This window comes from Ursus maritimus, unplaced genomic scaffold (assembly GCF_017311325.1).
Source record: "Ursus maritimus isolate PB19 unplaced genomic scaffold, ASM1731132v1 scaffold_15, whole genome shotgun sequence".
In the NCBI taxonomy this organism is placed as follows: Eukaryota; Metazoa; Chordata; class Mammalia; order Carnivora; family Ursidae; genus Ursus; species Ursus maritimus.
The window spans coordinates 4,886,247-4,908,201 of NW_024423897.1; the positions used below are offsets into that span (position 1 = coordinate 4,886,247).

General features: G+C 38.5%; 1 protein-coding gene across 2 annotated transcripts; it reads right to left on the reverse strand.

Annotated features, from left to right (window-relative positions):
- Window positions 1-5,376: 5,376 nt before the first annotated feature.
- Window positions 5,377-20,530, reverse strand: NPM1 (nucleophosmin 1). 2 transcript variants are annotated; one of them, XM_008692381.2, is made up of 11 exons: window positions 20,363-20,530; window positions 18,263-18,342; window positions 17,569-17,688; window positions 17,139-17,232; window positions 16,694-16,800; window positions 16,512-16,579; window positions 12,336-12,393; window positions 11,906-11,989; window positions 11,098-11,199; window positions 8,596-8,670; window positions 5,377-5,733 (listed from the first exon to the last, which is right to left on the reverse strand). In XM_008692381.2, exons 1-11 carry the CDS (start codon window positions 20,418-20,420, stop codon window positions 5,695-5,697), a joined length of 885 nt encoding a protein of 294 aa, XP_008690603.2. In that variant the 5' UTR covers window positions 20,421-20,530; the 3' UTR covers window positions 5,377-5,694. The 2 variants fall into 2 exon arrangements, with proteins under 2 accessions (XP_008690603.2, XP_040486234.1); XM_040630300.1 differs by lacking the exons at window positions 5,377-5,733; window positions 8,596-8,670 and adding an exon at window positions 9,711-10,045.
- Window positions 20,531-21,955: the final 1,425 nt, after the last annotated feature.

Below are 21,955 nucleotides of genomic sequence, written 5' to 3' on the forward strand. Positions count from 1 at the left end.
CAAAGACCTTTTTTAAAGGCACGATTTATGTACAATTTTTAAGTCCATCTGTTTTAAGTGTGCTCAGTTTAACCTAGATCTATGTAAACACTTTTGTAAGGCATCCTCCCCACACCCATTGCTGGTCCCAAATTAGTATTTTTTGGCACTAGCTTCTAGTGTAATGTATATTGAACCATGTATACTATGTGCTATTTTGTGACCAGCTTCTTTCGTTCAGTATGTTTTTGAGATTCACCCTCATTCATTGTTGCTTTTATCAGGTTTTTTTTTTTATTGCTAAGTAGTACTCAACAGTGTGGATATACTAATTTGTTTGGCAATTAGTCTGCCAAAGGCTTTGAAACTAAGGGTCAAAATGAACTTGCTTTTCAAAAGCTTATCACAGGTGCTAAAGTAAAGAATGAATCAGAATGGTCCAACTGTGGCAGTTGGCAGGCCAAGGAGAAGACTTACAAGTCCAGGCAACTGTAGTTTGGGACGAATGGCTGTGTACTACACCCAGTTTCCAGTTGTAAGCTGGTAAACTTGCAATTTTCTGAGCAGATTCTCATCTGTAAACCCCCTTGTCTTATGCGGAACTGAAACTTTAAAGGGAGTTGAGAATGTATATTGACTGCTAGTGCAATGGGATGTACACCCGGCAGAGCAGTTAACTGTGTTGCTTACTGACTAATCCTAAACATCTAGAACTTTGGGACACAGTATGCAGTTAAATGTTTTAGATTCCTCCTATGTTTTTCCAGTGTGAAAGTAATATACAGCACAGCAACCTGACATTTACTTTCCACTTTTCTCCAACTTAAGACTCTCAAAATCTCAGGGGGTCTGTACAAGTATTTTGGATACAGAAAGAGAGGAGAACCTCCAGCCTAAGAACACAGCATAAACAGAGCCTCGAGCCTATCAATAGGATTAAGTAGTTTAATAAGAGTAGACAGACTCTTAGCACAGACGAGGCTCTACAGTTTTCTCAAACCCAGCTCTTAGAACTTTCACAGCATTAAACAGGACCTGTACTGCCAAATGCATGAGTCAGGGAGCAACTGGCTCCTTGGCAAGAACTGGCTGGAAGGTAGCCTTAGACTTTCTGAAATAACGTTAACCCTTTATTGTTAACTACACTAGAATGTTAAAAAATTAAAACAAACTTTAACCCTTTATCTCCAGAGCCCAGACCACTACCTTTCATTCAGAATCTCAGTGTATGTGACCCTCAACTTTCTTAGGACCATTTCAAACAAAAGCCCCACACCCTAGACTATTTCTCTCCCTCATTAAGCTACTGGTTATCAAGACCCATAGTAGCTCTGCAGCTTTGCGACACACTATAAACCTCATACTAGTATCATTTGCATGGGTCCACATAGACAGTCTGCTATCCCCAAATGGCCTTAGTAACTTATTTTGTTCTGTGGCTGAAACTGAAGTTAACAAACCTTACATGATTAAGGTTATCAAATGAAGAGAAGCTTCCCTCAGTTACCCAACAAGAGCAAGCACTGCCTTCCAAATGCTGAGGATTCCCTGTTGCTTTTCCAAAGGGTCTGATCTGATTATCCATGAAGTGAAGCTAATGAGCACGACCCACCCAGACAGTTCCTAATTGCCGTATTTTAAAAGACTGAGAAAGAGCAAGCACGAGCAGGGGAGGGGCAGGAGAGAGAGAAGCAAACTCCCTGCTGAGTGGGGAGCCCCATGCAAGGCTCGATCCCAAGACCCTGACACCATGACCCAAGCTTAAAGTCAGAGGCTTAACCAACTGAGCCACCCAGGCGCCCCGGCCATTCTTTACAAGAAATGGATCATTCTAGGTCTGAGAAAGAAAATGAAGATGAACCTGGAATATTGTCTCACTAGAAAAGCAAGATGCTATCAGACTACTAGAGTCTGTGATGGTAGAAACAAGCTCGAAGGGGACTCCAATAGCCAAAATAGATTAAGGGTGAAACACCAATACATAAATATATAAATCCAGGATACTTAATTAAAACTCACTACTGAGGTTGCTAGAACATCAACCTATCATTCTGAAAACTGGTAAAGAACAGAACATTAAAATGTTTTTCAAAAGTCAGGTACAGAGGCAATACAAGTGGGGATTTTAAAGAAAATGCCTTCAAGATAGTGAATGGTATCGCTAAAGAACTAAGTCATTAAACACTCATATTCAGCAGACTGGCTTAAGAAAGGGAAATACAGTTATTCCATCAAAAAATACTTTAAGAAACCAAGTATTATTGCTGGTACCATCTACTATAAATTCCCAAAATTAAGGAGAATAAACCAGGCTTCTCTTACAGGTCCCTCTACCACTATGAATCAAGATTAGGGACACTTGCGGCGCCTGGGTGGCACAGTCGTTAAGCGTCTGCCTTCGGCTCAGGGCGTGATCCCGGCGTTCTGGGATGGAGCCCCACGTCAGGCTCCTCCATTAGGAGACTGCTTCTTCCTCTCCCACTCTCCCTGCTTGCGTTCCCTCTCTCGCTGGCTGTCTCTCTCTCCATCAAACAAATAAATAAAATATTAGGAAAAAAAAAAAGATTAGGGACACCTGGGTGGCTCAGTTAAGTGGCTGATTCTTGATTTCAGTTCAGTTCATGATCTGAGGGTCTTGAGATCAAGTCCCTTCTCCCAGCTCAGTGGAGAGTCTGCCTGAGATTCTTTCCCTCTGCCCCTCCCCTCACTGAAATAAATCTTAAAAAAAAAAAAAAGTTAGTACTAGGGGGACACCAGGGTGACTAGTCAGTTAAGTGTCTGCCTTTGGGTCAGGGTCATGATCCCAAGCAGCTCCCCCTGCTTATGCACTCACTCTGACAAAAAATTTTTTGAAGATTTTCTATTTATTTGTCAGAGAGACAGAGAGCAGCAGGCAGAGGTAGAAGTAGGCTCCCTGCTGAGCAAGGAACCAGATGGGGGACTTGATCCCAGGACCTTGGGATTACGACCCTGAGCCAAAGGCAGATGCTTAACCAACTGAGCTACCCCGGTGTCCCATAAATAAAATCTTTAAAAAAGATTAGTAGTAGGGACAAGGGAATTGTTTTTTCCTGATTAGTCTTAGAAAACTAAAAATGCTTTAATTTTTTTTCATTTTCTCTAAGTAGCTTAATTCTATTTGTTTTTAGCAATTAAACCAATATTGATGTAAGTATGGCCAATCTCACTTAACAGTTTGCACTGCGCAAAAGTGTTTTTTAAAGGAAGAATTTCCAGTCACAAGCCTAGGAGTTCAATGTTCAGATTACCATATTTTGTTGGCTAAGGTCCAGTACCAAGCACTATTAGGTGACTTTGGAGGCACCAGAAAACATGCCCTACCTGGAATCTTCTTTTACAAAGATGGATCTGATCGGCTTTATTGAATGTGCAAGAACAGGACCACCAGTAAGGCCAACAGCTTTCCCTCAGAATGGGGAGAAGTCCTTTTGGTTTTCCTGCTACATTAAGTAGCCATTAGCTAAACCCAAGAGTTAACTTCTACACAAAGCAACTCAAATAATAAACATACCAGACCTACATTTTGGTTAAGACATTATAATCCAAGTATACTTCTACTTCTCAACATTTTAAGCAACTAATTACCTAATATATAGTCCTACAACATCACATACTGTGTGATGTGAAATCACATCTATCTAGGGAAGGAATGACTCAACTTTAATGTATTTAGTTCTTGGTACAACTCTATGGCACTATTTAACACCAGTAACTTTTTCAAATTCATGTGGTTAAGCGTTTTGGGATTCTATCAATTTAAAGTAATTTAAAGTAGATGACCTTTAGAACATTAAACATAAAAACATCCTTTAAAATAGTGGTACTTTCCAGTGAAATTAAGAACAACGAACATTTGCCATTTCCAACTGAATCTCCATTAAAATAAAATATAAAAAGGGAGAAGCTACAAGGACAGACACCCTGGAGAGGAAACGGAATAATCCAAGAAAACCAAAACCTAAAGAAATGACTAGAAGAGGCACCTGAAGCCTGGAAAGTAGGATTTGAAAGACAGTACTGTACCAACCCTTTCCACCCTTCAAAGTAAGGTTACTCGGAGCGCCTGCTGGCTGGCTCATCCCATAGGGCATCTCTGACTCTTGATCTCAGGGCCGTAAGTACAAGCCCCATGTTGGAAGTGGAGCCTACTTAAAGTAAAATAAAAAAAAAATAAGGTTGCTCTACCAAAACCATTCCAAAGATTAAAAGGCTGGTATCTGCTCATTCCCATCAAAGTATCTCAAACTACAGCCTACTCAAAGAGATCAATCCTAATCAATATAAAAAGCTAGAGGGTTAAAAAAAAAGAGTAAACAATGCATGATGTGAAAAGGGTTTCTTCAAACTTTAATATGTCCGCAAACACCAAGGAAGAGCATTTAGAAGTTAATAAAACAAAAACCAACACAAATTTGATGACATAAGTCCTTTCTCCTAAAGTTTAAACCAAAAGGAATGATGAAAAACATCCAAGAGAATCAAACCAAAGGCCCAAGAACAGACAGAAGGTAAGCAGGACAGCAAAATCTCCCAAGAATACGGTCCCAAACTGGAGAATCTCTGGAGAACACACCTAGTCTACCCAGGGCCCAGAACAAAATATAAAATTTCAGGAAACCAGCAATAGGGCAATCTTAAACCAGTTCTCAGGAAAACTAGTCATATCCAAAGAACATATGAAAATGGCAACAGACTAAGCCAAAAAGGGCACAATTAAAATTCTGAGGAAAAGATTTAACAGGACTGAATTTTATGTCAAAAGTTTTCAGATTAAAAGTAGTCAGAAAATACTTCCTCCATGTATTAGCCAACTACCGGGAGACACCACAGCGAAACAAGAGGAGTAATAGTAATCTAACCACAACCATCACGCAATTGGGCAAAGGGTAAAACAGGTAAAAGATGCCCAGGATTGGCCCCGGAATGTCCTCATGTAACCACCACACGCAATAAATTTATCATTTCCCTATGGATCTAAAAATGTATAAATTATGTGCTATTTTGGGCAAACTGAAAAACAGTCAACAGAATTCATTTTCTGTTCTCGTTCAGATGAAGAATCCAAGTTATAAAAAGCTGTTGCAAGGTGTTCGATATGCCAGATTTTCCCAGTAAAAACTGGGCTAAAGTGGATAGGTGGTTTGAACATTTGGAAACACACTTGCATGGTCATAATTATCTGTTGTCAAGGTGGGAAGCTTTAAACATTAAATGCTTACAGTGAAAAATAGATGGGTTAACTCTGAGAGAACTATTTGGAGGGGTAGGGCAAGGACTGTTTCTCGGGATTTTAGGATATTATTTGACACTTAACTACGTACATTTATTTCTTTGACAAAGTGTAATAAGGGTAAATAATAGAAAGAGAAACAGTGCTACTTTATTAAAATACTGAGTTTATTTCACATGTATATTTTTGTCTCCCCACCATTTCCATTTGTCTGACCACCACTACTACTATGTCCTATCATAACATTCCATACATACTTAAAACCAAGCAAAGGGTGGAGTTCCATCTTTAAAAACTAAACAGGCATTTTGGACAACACATTCTTGGCAATGGAACCTGGACAACATTTATCAGACACGGTAGGGAAAGTTCTCACTCTGCATTATAAAAAGGACAGCCAGATATCAACTGTTACAGAAATGAAATAAGACGGAAAATTTTAACAAACTGTTTAAACTATTTTCTTAAAGAGACTTCCTCCACTGCCAGAGATCTTGAATAGCCTGGAAAAAAAAGAAATGCGGTTAAAGAACCACAACACTTTACATAGACACCAATAAATTAAACCATGTCTCTTTGTTCAACATATCTATTTTTCATCCTACCACCAAAAAGGTTCACTACATAATTAAGAACTGATTTCAAGGAAATTTATACTCAGACATAATTTAATTTCAAATACTTCAAATCAGACATAAAATCATGTGAATCTCTGTAAGCAGAGTCAATGGTACTAGTATGTATGTAACAGCTTAGATAAATGAAATGGAAGAGTAGAGAGACCCGTTTCGCCAATGCCATCTGCTTTAGGGCTGCCAGATTTAGCACATAAAAATACAGAACATACAGTTAAACACATTTATTTGTAAGCCTATGTAATACATACTAAAAAATTATATTTACTCGAAACACACCAGATCAACTACTCTAAAGACTTGCTCTTATCTGGTTAAATCACTTAACAACAATCTTCCAAGACACAATCTGCTTTTCCATTCTTAAAATCTAATGATTTAATGTTGTCTACGGAAAAAAAGAGCATCCCTGTCCATTTCTATGTCCTCCTTCATTCAACACATGAAGTCTATACTTGTTCTCATGCTAGCATTAACATCCATGTGAATCACCCTTCAAATGACTGTCTCGTTTAAGTATGGTTATTAATTATCCATTTCAAGTTGGCATTTCTTTTCCTAATCATAAATAATGTTCTTTTTAAAGGCATCTTAAAATGCCTGGCTAGCTCAGTTGGTGGAGCATGTAACTCTTGATCTTGGGGTTGTGGTTCAAACCCTGTGATGGATGTGAGGGTACTTAAAAAAAAATCTTTAAAAATATAAATAAATAAAAATAACAGTCCTGACATTTGTCAACTCTACAGGGTTCAACAAATTCCTTTAGAACAACGGAGTACAGTTCAGTGAGCTCTTTGAACTTCTCTGAATTTACATAATCCTATAGCTAAACAGCTATTTAAAACTATATGTAAGAAATAAGTAGGCTTTATCCAATGACCCATTTAAAAATGTCACTAAAAACATTTAGAGTCTTTTCTTCAAAAGTATGATTCCAGTGCTTCAAATAAATAGCAGGATTCTCTCTACTATTATTCAACAGCCACTAGGTTTCAAACACAGGGACACTAAGTAGCAAATGTGAGCAAATCTCACAAAAATCTTCCCTCTGTTCATTCAGTTCAATATAAATGCTTAAAAACAATCTTATGACACTCCAGTCAAAAGAAACATCATATGCCACTTGAGCAGTACTATGCAGAATAGGAGGACAGCAAAACACCTTTTGCAGAATCATCACTGCTTTGAGTAAACATTTTATCTTTACATAAACATTCACCAAAATTTGATCTGTCGTTTCTCCACAAAAAGCAGTACAATTGTTTTTATTAACTTTTAATTCAAGAGCTTCTGCAAAAGATTTGCTAGTATTTAAAAGTGCCATCTGGAAGGGATTTTTTTTTTACTAGCCAAATCCTCATAAGCAACTTTTTCACACAAAAAAATTGCATAAGCAATGGAAAAAAAATTTTATACGTTGTGACCTGTATCTGTAGGTATGCTGTAAAAACATGAGGCACTTATAGTTTCGATAATCTTTGCAATAGTAAACAGAACTACTTTTTACTTCTGCAGAAATTTCATCCTTCCACCTGAAAATGGGCTTTCAGTTTTAGACTCAAAATACTTCTGAAAGCAGTGAGTTCACAGTCATTTCAGCTGCCAAGACTGATAATATACTGTGTAGAAGGCCTTTCAACTTTGGTTTTTATCTTCTCCTGAATTTTTCTTAATCACAGATTTTATTTCACCACTTTCTTTGGTACTAGTGATTATGCTTGTTAGTAAATGCTGGTTTACATCTTTCCACTATGCAATATTGAACTAACAACTGCATACTGCAGTTTCACAAGGATTTTTGCTATAAATGGTCCACTATTCAGAAGATTCACACTTGAATTTTGGGGTTCAAATATACACAAAGAGAATAGCAACCAAAAGAGTGTAAGATTGAATTTCATCATTTCACAGCCATGTGTCAATAAAGGCTGAGCTACCAATAGTAAACAGCACTGAACACTGAAAGGGTTTCAAACTGGAGAAAAATAGTGCTGCCATTTAAGTCATCTAAGTACTAAATAACTGGCAGAAAATTAGCTCAAACTGACCAATTTCTTCATTTACTGAAAAAAATTGAGGCTTAGGGATTCTTGACAAAAACCATTTAACACAGAATGTTCTGTATATACAAGACGCCTAGCAACCTTACCTGTTTTTACATTTTCCTTTACAATCTGAGTCAGCAACCATAAATAAGACAATAAAAATAAATCCATGAATTTTCTATTGACAAAATAACACATAATATAAAACTTAACAGCTGACTCAAACTAATATATTGAGTATTAACCACAATTTGGCTTCTTGCATCCAGATTTTACACTTTAGGTTGATTTTAGTAAAATGTGCTTCCCCTAAGACCTATGGAGTAAATGGTCTTCTCTTCACAAGAAAGCAAAAACTTCCAGACTACCTCAAGTACTCAAATGGAGTAGCAAGGAAACCACAGAATACTTCCTTAGCCAACAGAGTACCAAAAGTAAAAGTGAATTCAGTAACCAAGAAATAATTTACCAACTATATAAAAAGCTGAGCAAAATCTACTAAAGAGTTATCTTCTCAATCTCTGCCAACTAAATTCTTAAAAGTTTCCATGTATTTATAATCTGAAGTATTGTCTGTGTTTAGGAAGCTTTTAAAAGAAGCCAACACTTAAAGAAACTAAAAAACTCATAAATAAATCACAATAAAGTATTTGGATTTGGTCATGTCCCCTGAAAACTCAGTTACCTCTTGGTCAGTCATCCGGAAGCAATTCTTCACATAATTGATGAACTTGGCTTCCACTTTGGGAAGAGAACCACCCTAGGAGACAAAAGCATTATTAAGGGTAAGTACAGAAACACTGTTTTTGAGATACTATGAAATTCCTCACAGATTTTCATGCTATTACATGGATCATTGGTTCATTCCATATCCATTCAACTCTTTCACTTTAAATACTTTGTTTTTAGGCCCAGAAACACCTACTGGGCAACAGTATTTAGAACCTAGGTCTTTCATTAAGGAGGACAACATGATATAATGAGCACTGGGTATTATAGAAGACTGATGAATCACTGAACTCTACCTCTGAAACTAATACTACACTCTATGTTAATCAACTGAATTTAAATTTAAAAAAGAGGGGGAAAAAACCCGAGGTCTTTCATAGTATTCCCATACTGATAGCTTGTCAAAGTTCCAAATTCTCTCCAACCACTCTAAAAATACAAAATATAAGTTACACTTGAGATTCTTCAGGCACTCAAATGTCAACTATTAATACACCGCCCAGAACGAAACACAAATGTATACCCCCTTTTGAGCACCATATACAAAGAAATCAAAATTGCTTTATCACTTAATACTAAGAACTAGGTCCCTACAGCACAATGCTAACCCAGGATTCCATTCAGGACGTATATGAAATCGAATGGGGGGGGGATTAGTCCCACATTTCACTAACTAAAACTTGGAACCTCCATCAATTATGGACATAGGGAAGAAATCATAATAGTATCAGCACCAAATTGTTTACAAAATATTTCGTCACCAAGTATTTTCAAACATAGCAATTACTGCAAATATCGAGATGCTCATATTCACTACTTCTGAATGATCTTTTTTAACATACTAAGTATATCCTTTGTTTCCTCTTTTGATAACTAAATTTTAACTTTCCTTGTCACCTAAATCTTCTATGCATTTTTAAAAGATCAAGGTTTCAGAATGCCAAAGGAAGCATGGCACAAAATAGGTTAGGGATCAGACGTATAGTGTAAGATCCTTAAATTGCCTCTATAACCTAGAAAATAAACCTCACTGTAATTTCCACTTTTAAATTATTGTCACATACATTCTTATTTGATTCATTAAAATATTTATTGAGCAGCTAGGGAGATACAAAAGCGATTAAAACATCGTCAAAGAGGTGAGACAAATGCACACATCATAGAAAGCCAAGTGTAAGGGGTCACTGGATCACAGCAGTCAAAAGAAAAGTGCTTTAGGAGATCAAGAGTGAGATTGCTTCCAGCCTGGAAGGGGGTGTGGGTGGGTGGCAAATCAGGAAAGGGGATCTGAGACTTCAGTCTGGATTGTTGATGACAGTCAGTATGGACTATATTTGTCTCTCCTTTTCCTCTCTCCCCAGCTTTGGGTTTAATTTACCAGTAGTGCCCAGGACTGTTCAATTCGCCTGTAATTAAATCAAGGAGACAGGACCATATTAAAATGGGGGGGGGGAATCTAAAAGATGTCATTTTAGCATTGTATGCAAGGGATAAAAATAAAGCAGTGATACCAGAAGCTAGAAAGGTATACAGTAGTCTAAAGCAAAAACAAACACACTCTGGTTCTACATGTTATTTTTCCAATTGACTCTTCGCAGCACAAGGAAATCTACTGAAGCCAGGTAAAACTTAGAAAGCACAGGAAAAACATGGGAAAAGGAGAGTCAGCAACTTTTCCTCACCATCCCACCTTTACTCTCACTAACTGGGGTCTTATATTGTAACTCACAGAATTATAGCTTTTCTCAAATGTTTCAAGACATTTAAACTGTTTATTCCATATTACTGCAAGTCCAAGTTCACTAAGGTTTAGTAAGTTTAGTTCCCCAATCAAGTAAGCAGCAGGATGAGAGCTAATTTCTTCTCAAATTTGCATGTAAGACAAAAGGAAACTAAATGTAAGCTTATCAAAGATTCAAGATATTATCACCTATATTGACCAGTAATATCTTAGTGTAAAAAGCACAGAGAAAGGACTCAAATTTGTTAGAAAATGTTTGATAAGAGGCAGTCATGAGTATTTTTTTTAAACTATACCACCAAGCAACCAGACTGTCTCCACTTTTCCAGTGGCTTGCAATTTTATAAAAGACTCAAACGCCCTCTGCTGGTTCTGTAGCATCGTACAACCACAAAGACGAGCAAAGGAAACTATCAAACTTTTAACACCCAGGTCAGAATGAATCTTAAAACCAACTTACTTGTATTTCTTTTATAAAAGAAAAGAAAACATACGTAAATTCAAGTACATACACAAAAAATCATGAGATTACAAACAAATGTAAAAAACCAAATAATCCATTTCTGAAAACAAAATGAAAAACACAACACAAAAGGGGCAGGTAGATCAAGAATAAAAAAATAAGCAACAATCTAGTTCCAAGCCTTCACAATAGTATTACTTTAACAGAGGGGGAAGAAACCTATCTAGTTTTTCAGGAAAGATCCTTTTACTCACTTTTTCTATACTTGCTTGCATTTTTGCTTTAATGTCTTCTACAGAACTAGGTCCTTTCGGTGTTTTGGGAGTCTTTTCCTGTTTTTTGAAAGAGTCCTGACCCTGGGGGGGAAAAAAAGATGAATTTCAAAAAGGTCCCTAGAGTTTGGCTCTTAAGACCCATCTCCTACCTACCTGGATTTTCTCAAGAAAATCCCTCTTATTTACAATCCTTCCTTGTAAAATATACACAACCAGTGTTGGTGTTGTTATTGTAAATGTTTGAACAATTATTTTTCTCGTAATTACCATCCCTTAATAAAGGAATAAAATAGTTTCAGCTTGTTTTTATAATCAACACCAGAGCAGTTCTACACTTAAGTATGCACTGAAAGGAAACCACTTAAAGGTTTCAAAATTGAAACCCAAAGGCCCCAAGAATGAAGCAAGTAAATGTGGCTTGATATGCCTGAGGCCCATCCTGTAGCTTCTAATAATCTCTAAGTCCAGATACTGTGGTTCTTTCAAACTGTTAACACACAGCCAGGGTTGAAAAACTGCACTCTGCCATAAAATAATACTTTTAACAAACTCCTTACAGGACACAACTGTTTGTAATGCAATAAAAATCTTTCTGTTGGCATCTTCCTTCACTAGAATGCCAGCAGTCACACATATATGACAATAATTACCAAGAAGCACAATTTAGCTTTTTAAGACATAAATTACAAGTGTTCTCAAATTTCAGACTAGCTTGTTTCACAGGAAAACTTTTAAGTTTTCTAACTACTTCAATGAATGCTGTGTTTATGTGTATGTTGCCACTTACTTTTGTTCTTGGTGTTGATGGTTTTGAGTCTTTTCCATTCTGGTTTGATTTTTGTGCATTTTTGGCTGGAGTATCTCGTATAGACTGCAATTAGAAATTCATCTTAATCAATGCCCTCCTACACAAGACATGAGTGCAAATAAAACTTCCCCAAACCACATAACAAAAGCAGCAGCCATTCTCACAAAAGGGGTAAAGAACTAACATAAAGTGGGAGAAGGCCACATGGATAAAGGAAATAGATCTTTCTGCACTACTAGGAAAGTTCTTAGGACGACAACCCTACTCAGGACTAATTTAAGTATGAGATCATCAACTCCTCCCAAGCCAGCTTTCATGAACTACAAAACAAGTGAAAAGCACTAAAAAATTTCCATCATTTCTGTTATTAGTTATTTCTGACAACCTCATACCATTGTATCCTACTTACTTTCTTTACTGGAGCCTTTTCTTCGGCTTCCTCATCATCAAAATCATCATCATCATCACTACAAATTAAATAAGTCATTACTGATTCAAAGCACTCATAAGCCAAAAAAAGCATAATGTAGAAATTGGATGAACCTACAAGTTAGTCAATCAAGACTTAATCAAGATATTAGGACTTTCAAACTTTTGGGGATTGACAAAAAGAATTAGAAGCAGGATCCTGAAGAGCTATTTGCACGATCATCTTCATTACAGCATTATTCACAATTTCCAAGAGGTGGAAGCAACTCGAATTTCCATTAACAGTTAAATACATAGGAAAATGTCATACATACAATTAATGGAATATTCACGTTATTCTGAGAGTTATTACAATATTCAGATTTTTTTAAGATTTGAGACAGCAAGCAAGCATGGGGCCCAACATGGGGCTCTATCTCAGGACCCTGAGGACCATGACTTGAGCTAAAAGCAAGTCAGACACTTAAAACGACAGCCATCCAGGGGCCCCTGGAATATTATTTTAAAGGAAATCCTGTCACATGCTAAACACAGATGAACCTTGAGAACATTATGTTAACTGAAACAGAAGTCATAGAAAGACACATACTATATGATCCCACTTAAATGAGGCATCAAAATTAATCTTTATACTCCTTATAAGAACCCCAGAGTAGACTGGTGGTTGCCAGGGCCTGGAGAATGGTGGAAATGAGGGGTTTTCATTCAATGAGTATCATTTTCAGTACTACTAGATGAAACAATTTAACAGCTATTACACAACAATATGAATATGGTTAACACTCCTGAACTGTACACTTAAAAAATGGTTAGGATGGTAAATATTTTATTCTTTTACAACTAAATGAATAAAAATAAAAATTGGAGGTTGTGGTTTAAAGGTATTAAACAGAAACACATCTTATGTTCACACATCAGTAGAAATATTCTTACTAAGGTGGCAACACTCCAAATTAAATCTACAGATTCATCACAATCCCTAAGAGTCCCAGCTGGCTTCTCTGTAGAAATTGATCCTAAAATCTGTATCAAAATTCAAGAACCCAAAGCTGCCAAAAACAATCTTAAAAAGAACAAAGTTGGAGGATTCACTTAGTGTTTTCAAAAGAAACCCCACAAAGACTACAAAGCAAAAGAAATCAAATTGTGTTTCCCAGTGTTTAAGGATAGGCACACATCAATAAAACTGAAGAGTCCAGAAATAAACCCATATATTTATAGTAATTATTTTCAACAACAGTGATCAGACTGTCAATTCAATGGCAAGAAAAGCCTAACAAATGGTGCTGGGACAACTGGAAACATACATAAGAATTTAAGTTGGTCCCCCACTTCACACCATATACAAGAACAGATTCAAAATGCATCAAAGATCTAAACATAAAACACAGTAAAGGTTTCAGAAGTTTGGCCATGGCTTCTTAGGTTTAATACCAAAAGCAAAAGCAGTGAAAAAAATAAAACAGACATCGCAAATCATTAAAAACAAAAATTTAAGCTAACGTGACATTGTATGGTCAACTATGCTTCAATTACAAAGAAGACAATAAAGAAATTAAAAACTTTTGTGCAAAGGATGCCACTCAAGAGTGGAAATACAACCAACAGAATGGGAGAAAATATTTGTGAATTGTAACTGATAAGGTGCTTGTCCAAAAACATAAAAAACCTCTTATAACTCAATAATATCAAGACAAATACTAGTAATGCTACAGCATGCATGATTCTTAAAAACCCAAGACAAAAAAAATCACATATTGTATATCCAGACCAAAATCACATATTGTAACGTAGGATTCCATTTACATGAAATATCTAAAAGAGGCAAATCTATAAAAGACAAAGTACATTAGTGATTCACTAGAGCTGGGGAATACAAATATGGTTATAGTATGGTTTCTTTTTGAGGAAATGAGAAGTATTAAATTTGTGGTGATGACCGCACAGCTGTGCAATGTAACTAAGAACCACTGAATTGTACATTCTAATTCTACATAGGTGAATTGGGGGGGGGGAATCTAATCCGAGAAGTCCATTTAAGTATTAGCTAATAGTGGATCCAGTTCATGTTTTAATTACTTCAAAAACTTACTTTTATACTAGCTAAAATGTTTCTTTTCCACACTACGTAGTCTCTAAAACAGGAGCAACTGTGTGCACCAAGAAAACACCCATCTTTCCAGAACCGGGGTAAATTTAATATGATGGCCTAGTATTATGTAGTACACATAAAGCTATATATAGAGAGAGAAAGTCCTTTATTCTCAACAGTGATTCTTTCAATTTTGGCTTTAGAACCCAATCCCTGTATGTTATGTTCCTCCCTACATTAGAAACAAGATGACAAGGATTTCTATAAAATCAGTTATCATAAGCAGTTTTATTTAACTATCCCTACCTATAGATTTAATCTGACTACCTACCCTTTCTTCCCTTATATGAAAACTTACAAATTTGGACCTTGATTAACATCTATATATATTTATTTCATTCCTCCCTATCAAACTTGAAGACAACTTAGAGGGGACATGAAGAACACAAACTATTCTACACTGTGGTTATATCAGGAAATGCACCCAATTTAGAGACAGGAAATCTTTCAACCCAAGCAGAATCAAGGTAACAATCGAGTCCTACTCCAAAGCCTTCCTAGAAGGGATTGTCTCCTCACTGAATAGGCTACCGGACATAAACACTAAACCTATACAAAGGTAATTTGAAATCAAAGACTCAATAAAATTCAAATTTAACTAAGCACATATACCATCCATATTTTTCATTTCTGTTTTAAGTCCATTTCCCATTCTCTTGGGGTATATCATTTTAATTCTAATGATAACTACTCTCAAAAGTAGTTAACAGTGAAGTGAGGGGCGCCTGGGTGGCTCATTTGTTAAGCGTCTGCCTTCGGCTCAGGGCGTGATCCCAGGGTCTTGGGATCGAGCCCCGCATCGGGCTCCCTGCTCTGCTGGGAGCCTGCTTCTTCCTCTCCCACTTCCCCTTGCTTGTGTTCCCTCTCACTGGCTGTGTCTCTGTCAAATAAATAAATAAAATCTTAAAAAAAAAAAAAGTAGTTAACAGTGAAACACCAACTACATTTTAAGTCTGACATGCAGGTAATCTTGAATTTTTAAGCATTCAACTCTGTCTTTTCCTATTTTCTGCCTTCACTGTTATGCTCAAAGGGCTTTTTTAACAACTACCAGCTTGGCTAGTTGAGGTTAGTTACTGAAAACCTCTCATATTTGATCATTACCTAGTATGTGCTTGATGGGTCTTTCTTAGATTCTATTTGAATTATGTTTTCAATAAATATATATGGACCTACCTGGGAACTCAGAACAAAGCTAACAGGTAATTGAAAGTTCAACCTATCAGAAGTTACTGGTACTACTGCACATAGGAAAGACCAATTACAAATAGCATTTTATTTTGTATATGCATGTAACTCTACCTTTGCCTGATCAAGTTTAAAAAAACTGTCATCAAATTGTTTCCAAACAAATTTTAAATCCTCCACAAAAATCATCTTAATCTCTTTTTAAAGATTTACTTGAGAGACAGCGCACAAGAGAGAGCACGATCAGGGGCAGAGGGAGAAGCAGATTCTCTGTTGAGGAGCTTGATCCCAGGACCCTGGAATCATGATCTGAGCTGAAGGCAGACGCCCAAACCACTAAGCCACCCAGGCACCCCTTCTTAATCTCTTAGAAGAATCTCATTTTATCAGTAAGGACCAAAGAGAACCATGAGCCAAAATCCTCTGTGGGGGGGAAAGAATCATGAAGTGACAACTTACAAAATGAATGTAGCTGGAACCATTCAGATTCTTTATACCCAAACCACTTACCATATACTGCTCAATAAAAACGTACCAGGAGACTATCACAGGTTCACTAAATCCTCCCCAGAAAAAGTATCTAGTCAAATACATTTGGGAAATGCTTCATATTCTTTTGAAAATTTGCAATACAATGCAGCATTTAAAGGCTCTTAATCCCATAATATTCTTTAATTCAGCTATTTTAACTCAGACTGACAACCACTGACGGTTTACCCTTTAACTGTATTAATTTCACAGGATGACTGTAGTAAATAATTTTCATAAACTACTCCCCATACAACTGTGTCAAGCTTCTAAGAGCATACTACTTACTCTTCATCATCATCATCATCATCATCATCTTCATCATCATCTTCATCAGCAGCAAGTTTTACTTTTTTCTTAAAAAAACACACACACATATAAATATATACACCCATATACTCATGAACAAGTGCTGACCTTAATCACAAAACTAAAGGTCCGAATAAGATAGCCACAGTAATTTCACCTACCTGTGGAACCTTGCTACCACTTCCAGAGGCAGAACGCTTTCCAGATATACTAAGGAGTTTCACGTCCTCTTCCTCTTCATCTTCTGACTCTGCATCTTCCTCCACAGCTAAAATAAAATTTATTAGCCACTATTAAAATTCAATCAACAAGCAAGAAACTCAGGAAAAAAGAGCGTAACATACAGTAATGAGCATTTAAAACCAAAGACTCTACTAGAAAAACAGCAAAAAGGGAACAGAGATTTTTTAAAAAGGACTTTTCAGGGCCAATATTCTACTAGGTTTTAAATGCAAAAAAAAAAAAAAAAAAAGCTGCTTTTCCAGTTATTTCCATGTGAATGATTACAAAGACAATAGTATTAGACCTAAGCATGCTTTACAAAGTTCAAATAGGGAACAAAGCAACTGCATTTGAGAATAAACAGCCTAATACGTAATAACATACCTACTAAGTGCTGTCCACTAATATGCACAGGCCCTGAACCACATTTCAACCGTAAGACCACAGGTGGTGTTATTTCAAATCCCCCAAGGGAAACCTAAAAAGGAGAAACTTTTAAGGTTAAATGTTCGGTATAAAAACCTGTTCACAACAGACTTAGAAAAATGTTTGCGTTAATAGGCATTACAGGCAAACTCACAAGCCAAATGAACAAACCAGTGAACCTGTTTTTCCACTTCTGACGAACAACCAGCAAACCACTATGTTCAAGAGTTGATCATTCAACCCCACAATGACAGAAGACGCAGCTACGGCTACTAGTAGAACCAAAAGAAATTCCTCCTTCTAAGTTCTTGGTGTAACCTAAATGACATCTACTTTAATGCAACAGAATTAGACCTTGACATAAAATCCAAAGGTCAAGTGCTCTTACCGTTGGCTGTACAGACATTTTCAAAGTTGCCAGTGTGACTTTAATTGGACTGCCTTCATAATTCATTGCCTCTGCTTCAACAATGTGCAATTCATCCTTTGCACCAGCTCCTAAACTGACCTGAACAAAAAGAGTATTTCACCTTAAGTTCCTATTTTACAATCCCCCCAAAATTTGTCTTCGAAGAAAAAACAAAGCAATTATAAACCTATTATTACCAATGATAGGAAACTAATTTGTGCACATTTTCTTCAAGTTTTTTTATCGCCTTACCAATCAATTTTTCATATTTGATACATTCGAACAAATGCATAGAAATATATTTGATGGTGGGTATAGCTGTAGGTATCAGCTACCCACAGTATGGATCACCTAACATATACTGGCCACCTACCACAAGTTAGGCAGTAAGGCTACAGGCCTTACTCTGGAGTGCAAAAGATTCATCGCTGTCATAAAGCGTTTTATAATGCAGCCAAAGAAGCAAAGTACATTAATATGGAAAGCTGAACAGAAGTGTGACTGAACTTCACATGATTACCAAATGACAGGTAAAGATGCTACGTTTTATACCACAGGTGTATATACAATAATCAGTTATCAAAAATATTACTGTGAAAGTGTTAAGTCACACAAAAAAGAATACACAGATATCAAGAAAAGTAAAGCAGTTTATTTTGGAAAATTTAAGTACCGTTCTTAAAGATAACTGGTGCTCGTTTTCATCATTATCCACCTTGAAGTGATAATCCTTGTCAGCCTTTAGTTCACAACCTGTAAATGAAGAAAAAAAGCAACAAAGAATAACACTGAAAACTTAAGGGAAGATAACCAAAAAGGTAACAGTTTTGTGAACAAGTTTTCTACTGTGCTAGCTACCAAAAGGCAAGGCAGAAGTAGCTCTTCCTGGATTTCTTGAACACAAATGCCTGTAAACATCAAGTACCATCCATATACAGCTTTATAAATTCCACTTCCCCACTTAGTATACTATTTCACTTTCAACTACACTACTATTACTGTTTTTAGGTAGAAACAGGCTCGAAGATCTAGTAAATCTGGAACTGAAACCAGTATCTAATACTAAGTCTAATGTATAATATTGATAAAACCCTACTGTTTAAAAAAGATGAATTAGCTACCTAAGCACCCAAGTGGCACACTTAGAAATGAGAATGGTTACACAAACACGTACATGAACAGCTTCTATTTACAAGAGAAAAACTACAAATGTAAAAGAACCAAAACTTGCTACAGGGGTCAATACCCCAACTTTGAAGTTAACAGAAATGATGTACATTAAATTATGCTCAGAAATTATATTTAATAATAGATATATCCTAGGGATATTTCCAATAGAAAAGATTAACACAAAAATACGGTATAAATTGATCAGAAACTGTGGCTACTCAAAAGGGCTAGGAATAAAAGCCTTAATGTACTGTAGGAGTTATCTACTCCCATTCCCATTCCATCAATAGGCAAGTTGTTTCAAGTACCATCAGAATAACATTTTAATTAAATGATTCCATTTAATTGCCATCTAACAGTTACTGGTACAGAGATGCCTAAATGTTATCTCGATTAACAAATCTCAGCATGATATATAAGGAAACAAATGTGGGGCAGGATTTGCACTTCAAAGCCTGACAAAGACAGGGCTTCAACAATTTCATGAAGATTGAAAACCAAAGCTATGGTACCGGGAGAGGAGGGGAAGATTCCAAGAGTACCAGCTCTTACTGACCCAAACTGAACCCTACACACACTTCCCATCTTTTCACAGGAGCTGTTTGCTCAACGCAGCACAGAAGGCTGTTTCCACCAGCCTCCCTTCAAAAATAAATAAAGCACCACCTATAGAGGCAAGGGTCTTGGGTTAGATCTACCTAGTCTCTACCTACAAGTACAACCTTCGTTAAGTCACTTCAGTTCTGAGCATCAGTGTCGTCATCTGCAAGTGGACTAATTCAACCTACCAATGTGAGATAACAAAAAAATGCTCTATAAATGAGAACTGCCATTATAGATTTTAAGCACTGAACAAAAGACTTCCAGAATCTTGGCTCTACCAGCCACTTCACCCAATATTTCCCGCCCAAGAGCTTCAATTAAGCCCCAGGATGCCAGGCTCCGGGGTGACAAGACAGCAAGGAGACCCGGATGTAGTGCCCACACCCCCTCCTTCCCCCAACCACGTGGCAACCACGTGCTCCCAGCAGTTGCGGCCTCCTCACGCCCGGCGGCGCCTCCCCTCCCCCCGCAACCGGCCGAGGCACCGGGGCTGAGTCTCGGCCCTAGAGCTCCGCACTCCTGAGACCTGAGAGCAACGCCAGGCTCTAAATACCCTTTTCCCCCAGAAAGGAAGACCATGCCCCACACCACGGACTCCGACAACCTCCAGCACCAAGCCCGGGCCCAGCATCAAAGACACCAGACAGGAATCACAAGCCTACGAAATCACACAGCCCAAGAGAAAATCATGCCCGTGGCTCTACCGCGTGCCCCAAGCAAAGCCGAATCCTCGGCCTGTTGGTTCTACGTTACCTCAGGCCCTGGGCCTCGGATCGCTCTATCCCCAGGCTTCAGGCCGCCCCTCCTTCCACCGCTTCGAGCTTCAACTCTCCTCTCCTTACCTCCCATCTCTTAGGCTGCAGGGTCCCGGGACCTCGCTTCCCTCCCTCAGGCCTCCAGCCTGCCCAGCTTTCTCTACCAGCCCAGGCCTCAGGAAGATTCCCGCCCCCCCCCAAGCCACCAGGCCCTGCTCGGCCTCGCCCCAACCCCCAGCACTTACCGAAAAGATAGTTCTGGGGCCTCAGGGGGCTCATGTCCATGTCCATCGAATCTTCCATGGGGTGGTGGCACGCACTTAGGTGGGAGAGAAGGCGGACGGAGATAAACGACTACTGCTCCACAGAACAGCCGCGCAGGACGGAATCACACCAGGGAAAGGACGCGGGCTCCCTGCGCACATATATAGCATCGTGAAGATCTCGCGAGAGCTCTCCAAGTCCCGTCTCCGCGCGCGTGCTCGGGAGCCCCCCTCCCCGGACGGTCGCCCTCTCGCGCAAGCGCTCTTCAACCCCACTCCTTTCTACCTCGCCCCCGACCTCCTTCAGGTACTTCGCGGGCTCCCACCGAGCACGCGCGCTCGTACCCCGGCCCCACCCCTCGGCCGCCGCCGCCTCCTGTGCGCACGCGTGCTTTCCCCGGGTAGCGCGCGCTACCCCTCTCCAGCCCTTCCACGTCCTCTCCGGCTCTGGCGGGCCGGCCGAGCGCCAGGATTCTGCGCTGCCCACCCTGCAAAATGGCGACGGCAACCCTTAGCTGTACTAGGTACGGAGGGCGAGCCGGTTGTAAATGAGCCAGAGAGCAGCTCGGTTCACCTTTCTCCATCACTTCGTACCTCTCGGGGCCTCCAGACAAGTATAACCACCTCGGGATTTTGACTTACCTGAAGGCTCGGAGTTCATTGTTTCCCCAAAGTTAAAGCTTTGGGTGGATTACTGATTATTCTTTGTTGGGAAGAAAAGATGTAGCTGCTGTCCGGCCTTATTCAACTGCTTTTATAGCTCTTTCCTATCTGAGGAAACCTCTCTGAAGTTGAAATCCCTCATCTTTATGTCATTTGGGGGCCCAAAGGGGACTGAGTGAGCCTCTTCCATATGAGCAGGGCAGGAACCAAGCCTGGCTGATTTCTCCAGACACAAGATTTTAAAAGGGCTGCATACCCGCAATATGTCCCCATGTAAGATCCTGTGAGGCATATGTGACTATACCCACTCTGGAGACAAGGAAACGGGCCAAGTGCCCAAATGGATGTGGTAAGACAGGATGCTCTAGCTCAAAGTCCAATGCTAACATCCCTCTAAAAGACTGTGGAGGAATATGTGTAGTGCAATTCTTAATCCAGTTCTTAATCTTTAATATTGCTAAGACTGTCTGACCCCTGAAGAAAACATACGACTTATAAGAAATGCAGACACCTCGATTAGACTCTTTGGGAGTGAGTCTGGAAATTATTCTCAACAAGCTACATCTTGACAGAGGATCCCCCACCCCTGGAGCCCCTCGGCACTGGTGCATTTTAAGGACTCCCCTATTTATCTTGTTTACATCAACAGATTAAATAATTTAAGAAATAGTGGAAGGAATAAAAATAGAGCGGTGCCTCACCTTTTCTCCAAATACAATCTAGTTGGGAAGATAAACTATAATACAGGTGAATCAACTATTAATTAACAGAATCATAATTCTAAATTTGGAGAAATCAGTGAAACTAATATGTGAAAAGGAACAAGTTGTGCCCCAGCCCCAACTGAAGAAGAGTCTTCACCAGTCTGGCTCTTGGATCTTTTGAGATGCAGAGTATGGCCAATTGCTAGAG

What these genes read in the sequence shown, in the direction of transcription:
- NPM1 (XM_008692381.2), bottom strand. Translation starts at nt 20,420, where the DNA reads ATGGAAGATTCGATGGACATGGACATGAGCCCCCTGAGGCCCCAGAAC. An exon ending in AAAAGGCTCCAGTAAAGAAA is followed by an intron (nt 11,990 to 12,335) that starts GTAAGTAGGATA and finishes TTCTAATTGCAG; the next exon opens with TCTATACGAGATACTCCAGC. An exon ending in TGCAAGCAAGTATAGAAAAA is followed by an intron (nt 8,671 to 11,097) that starts GTGAGTAAAAGG and finishes TTTGTCTCCTAG; the next exon opens with GGTGGTTCTCTTCCCAAAGT.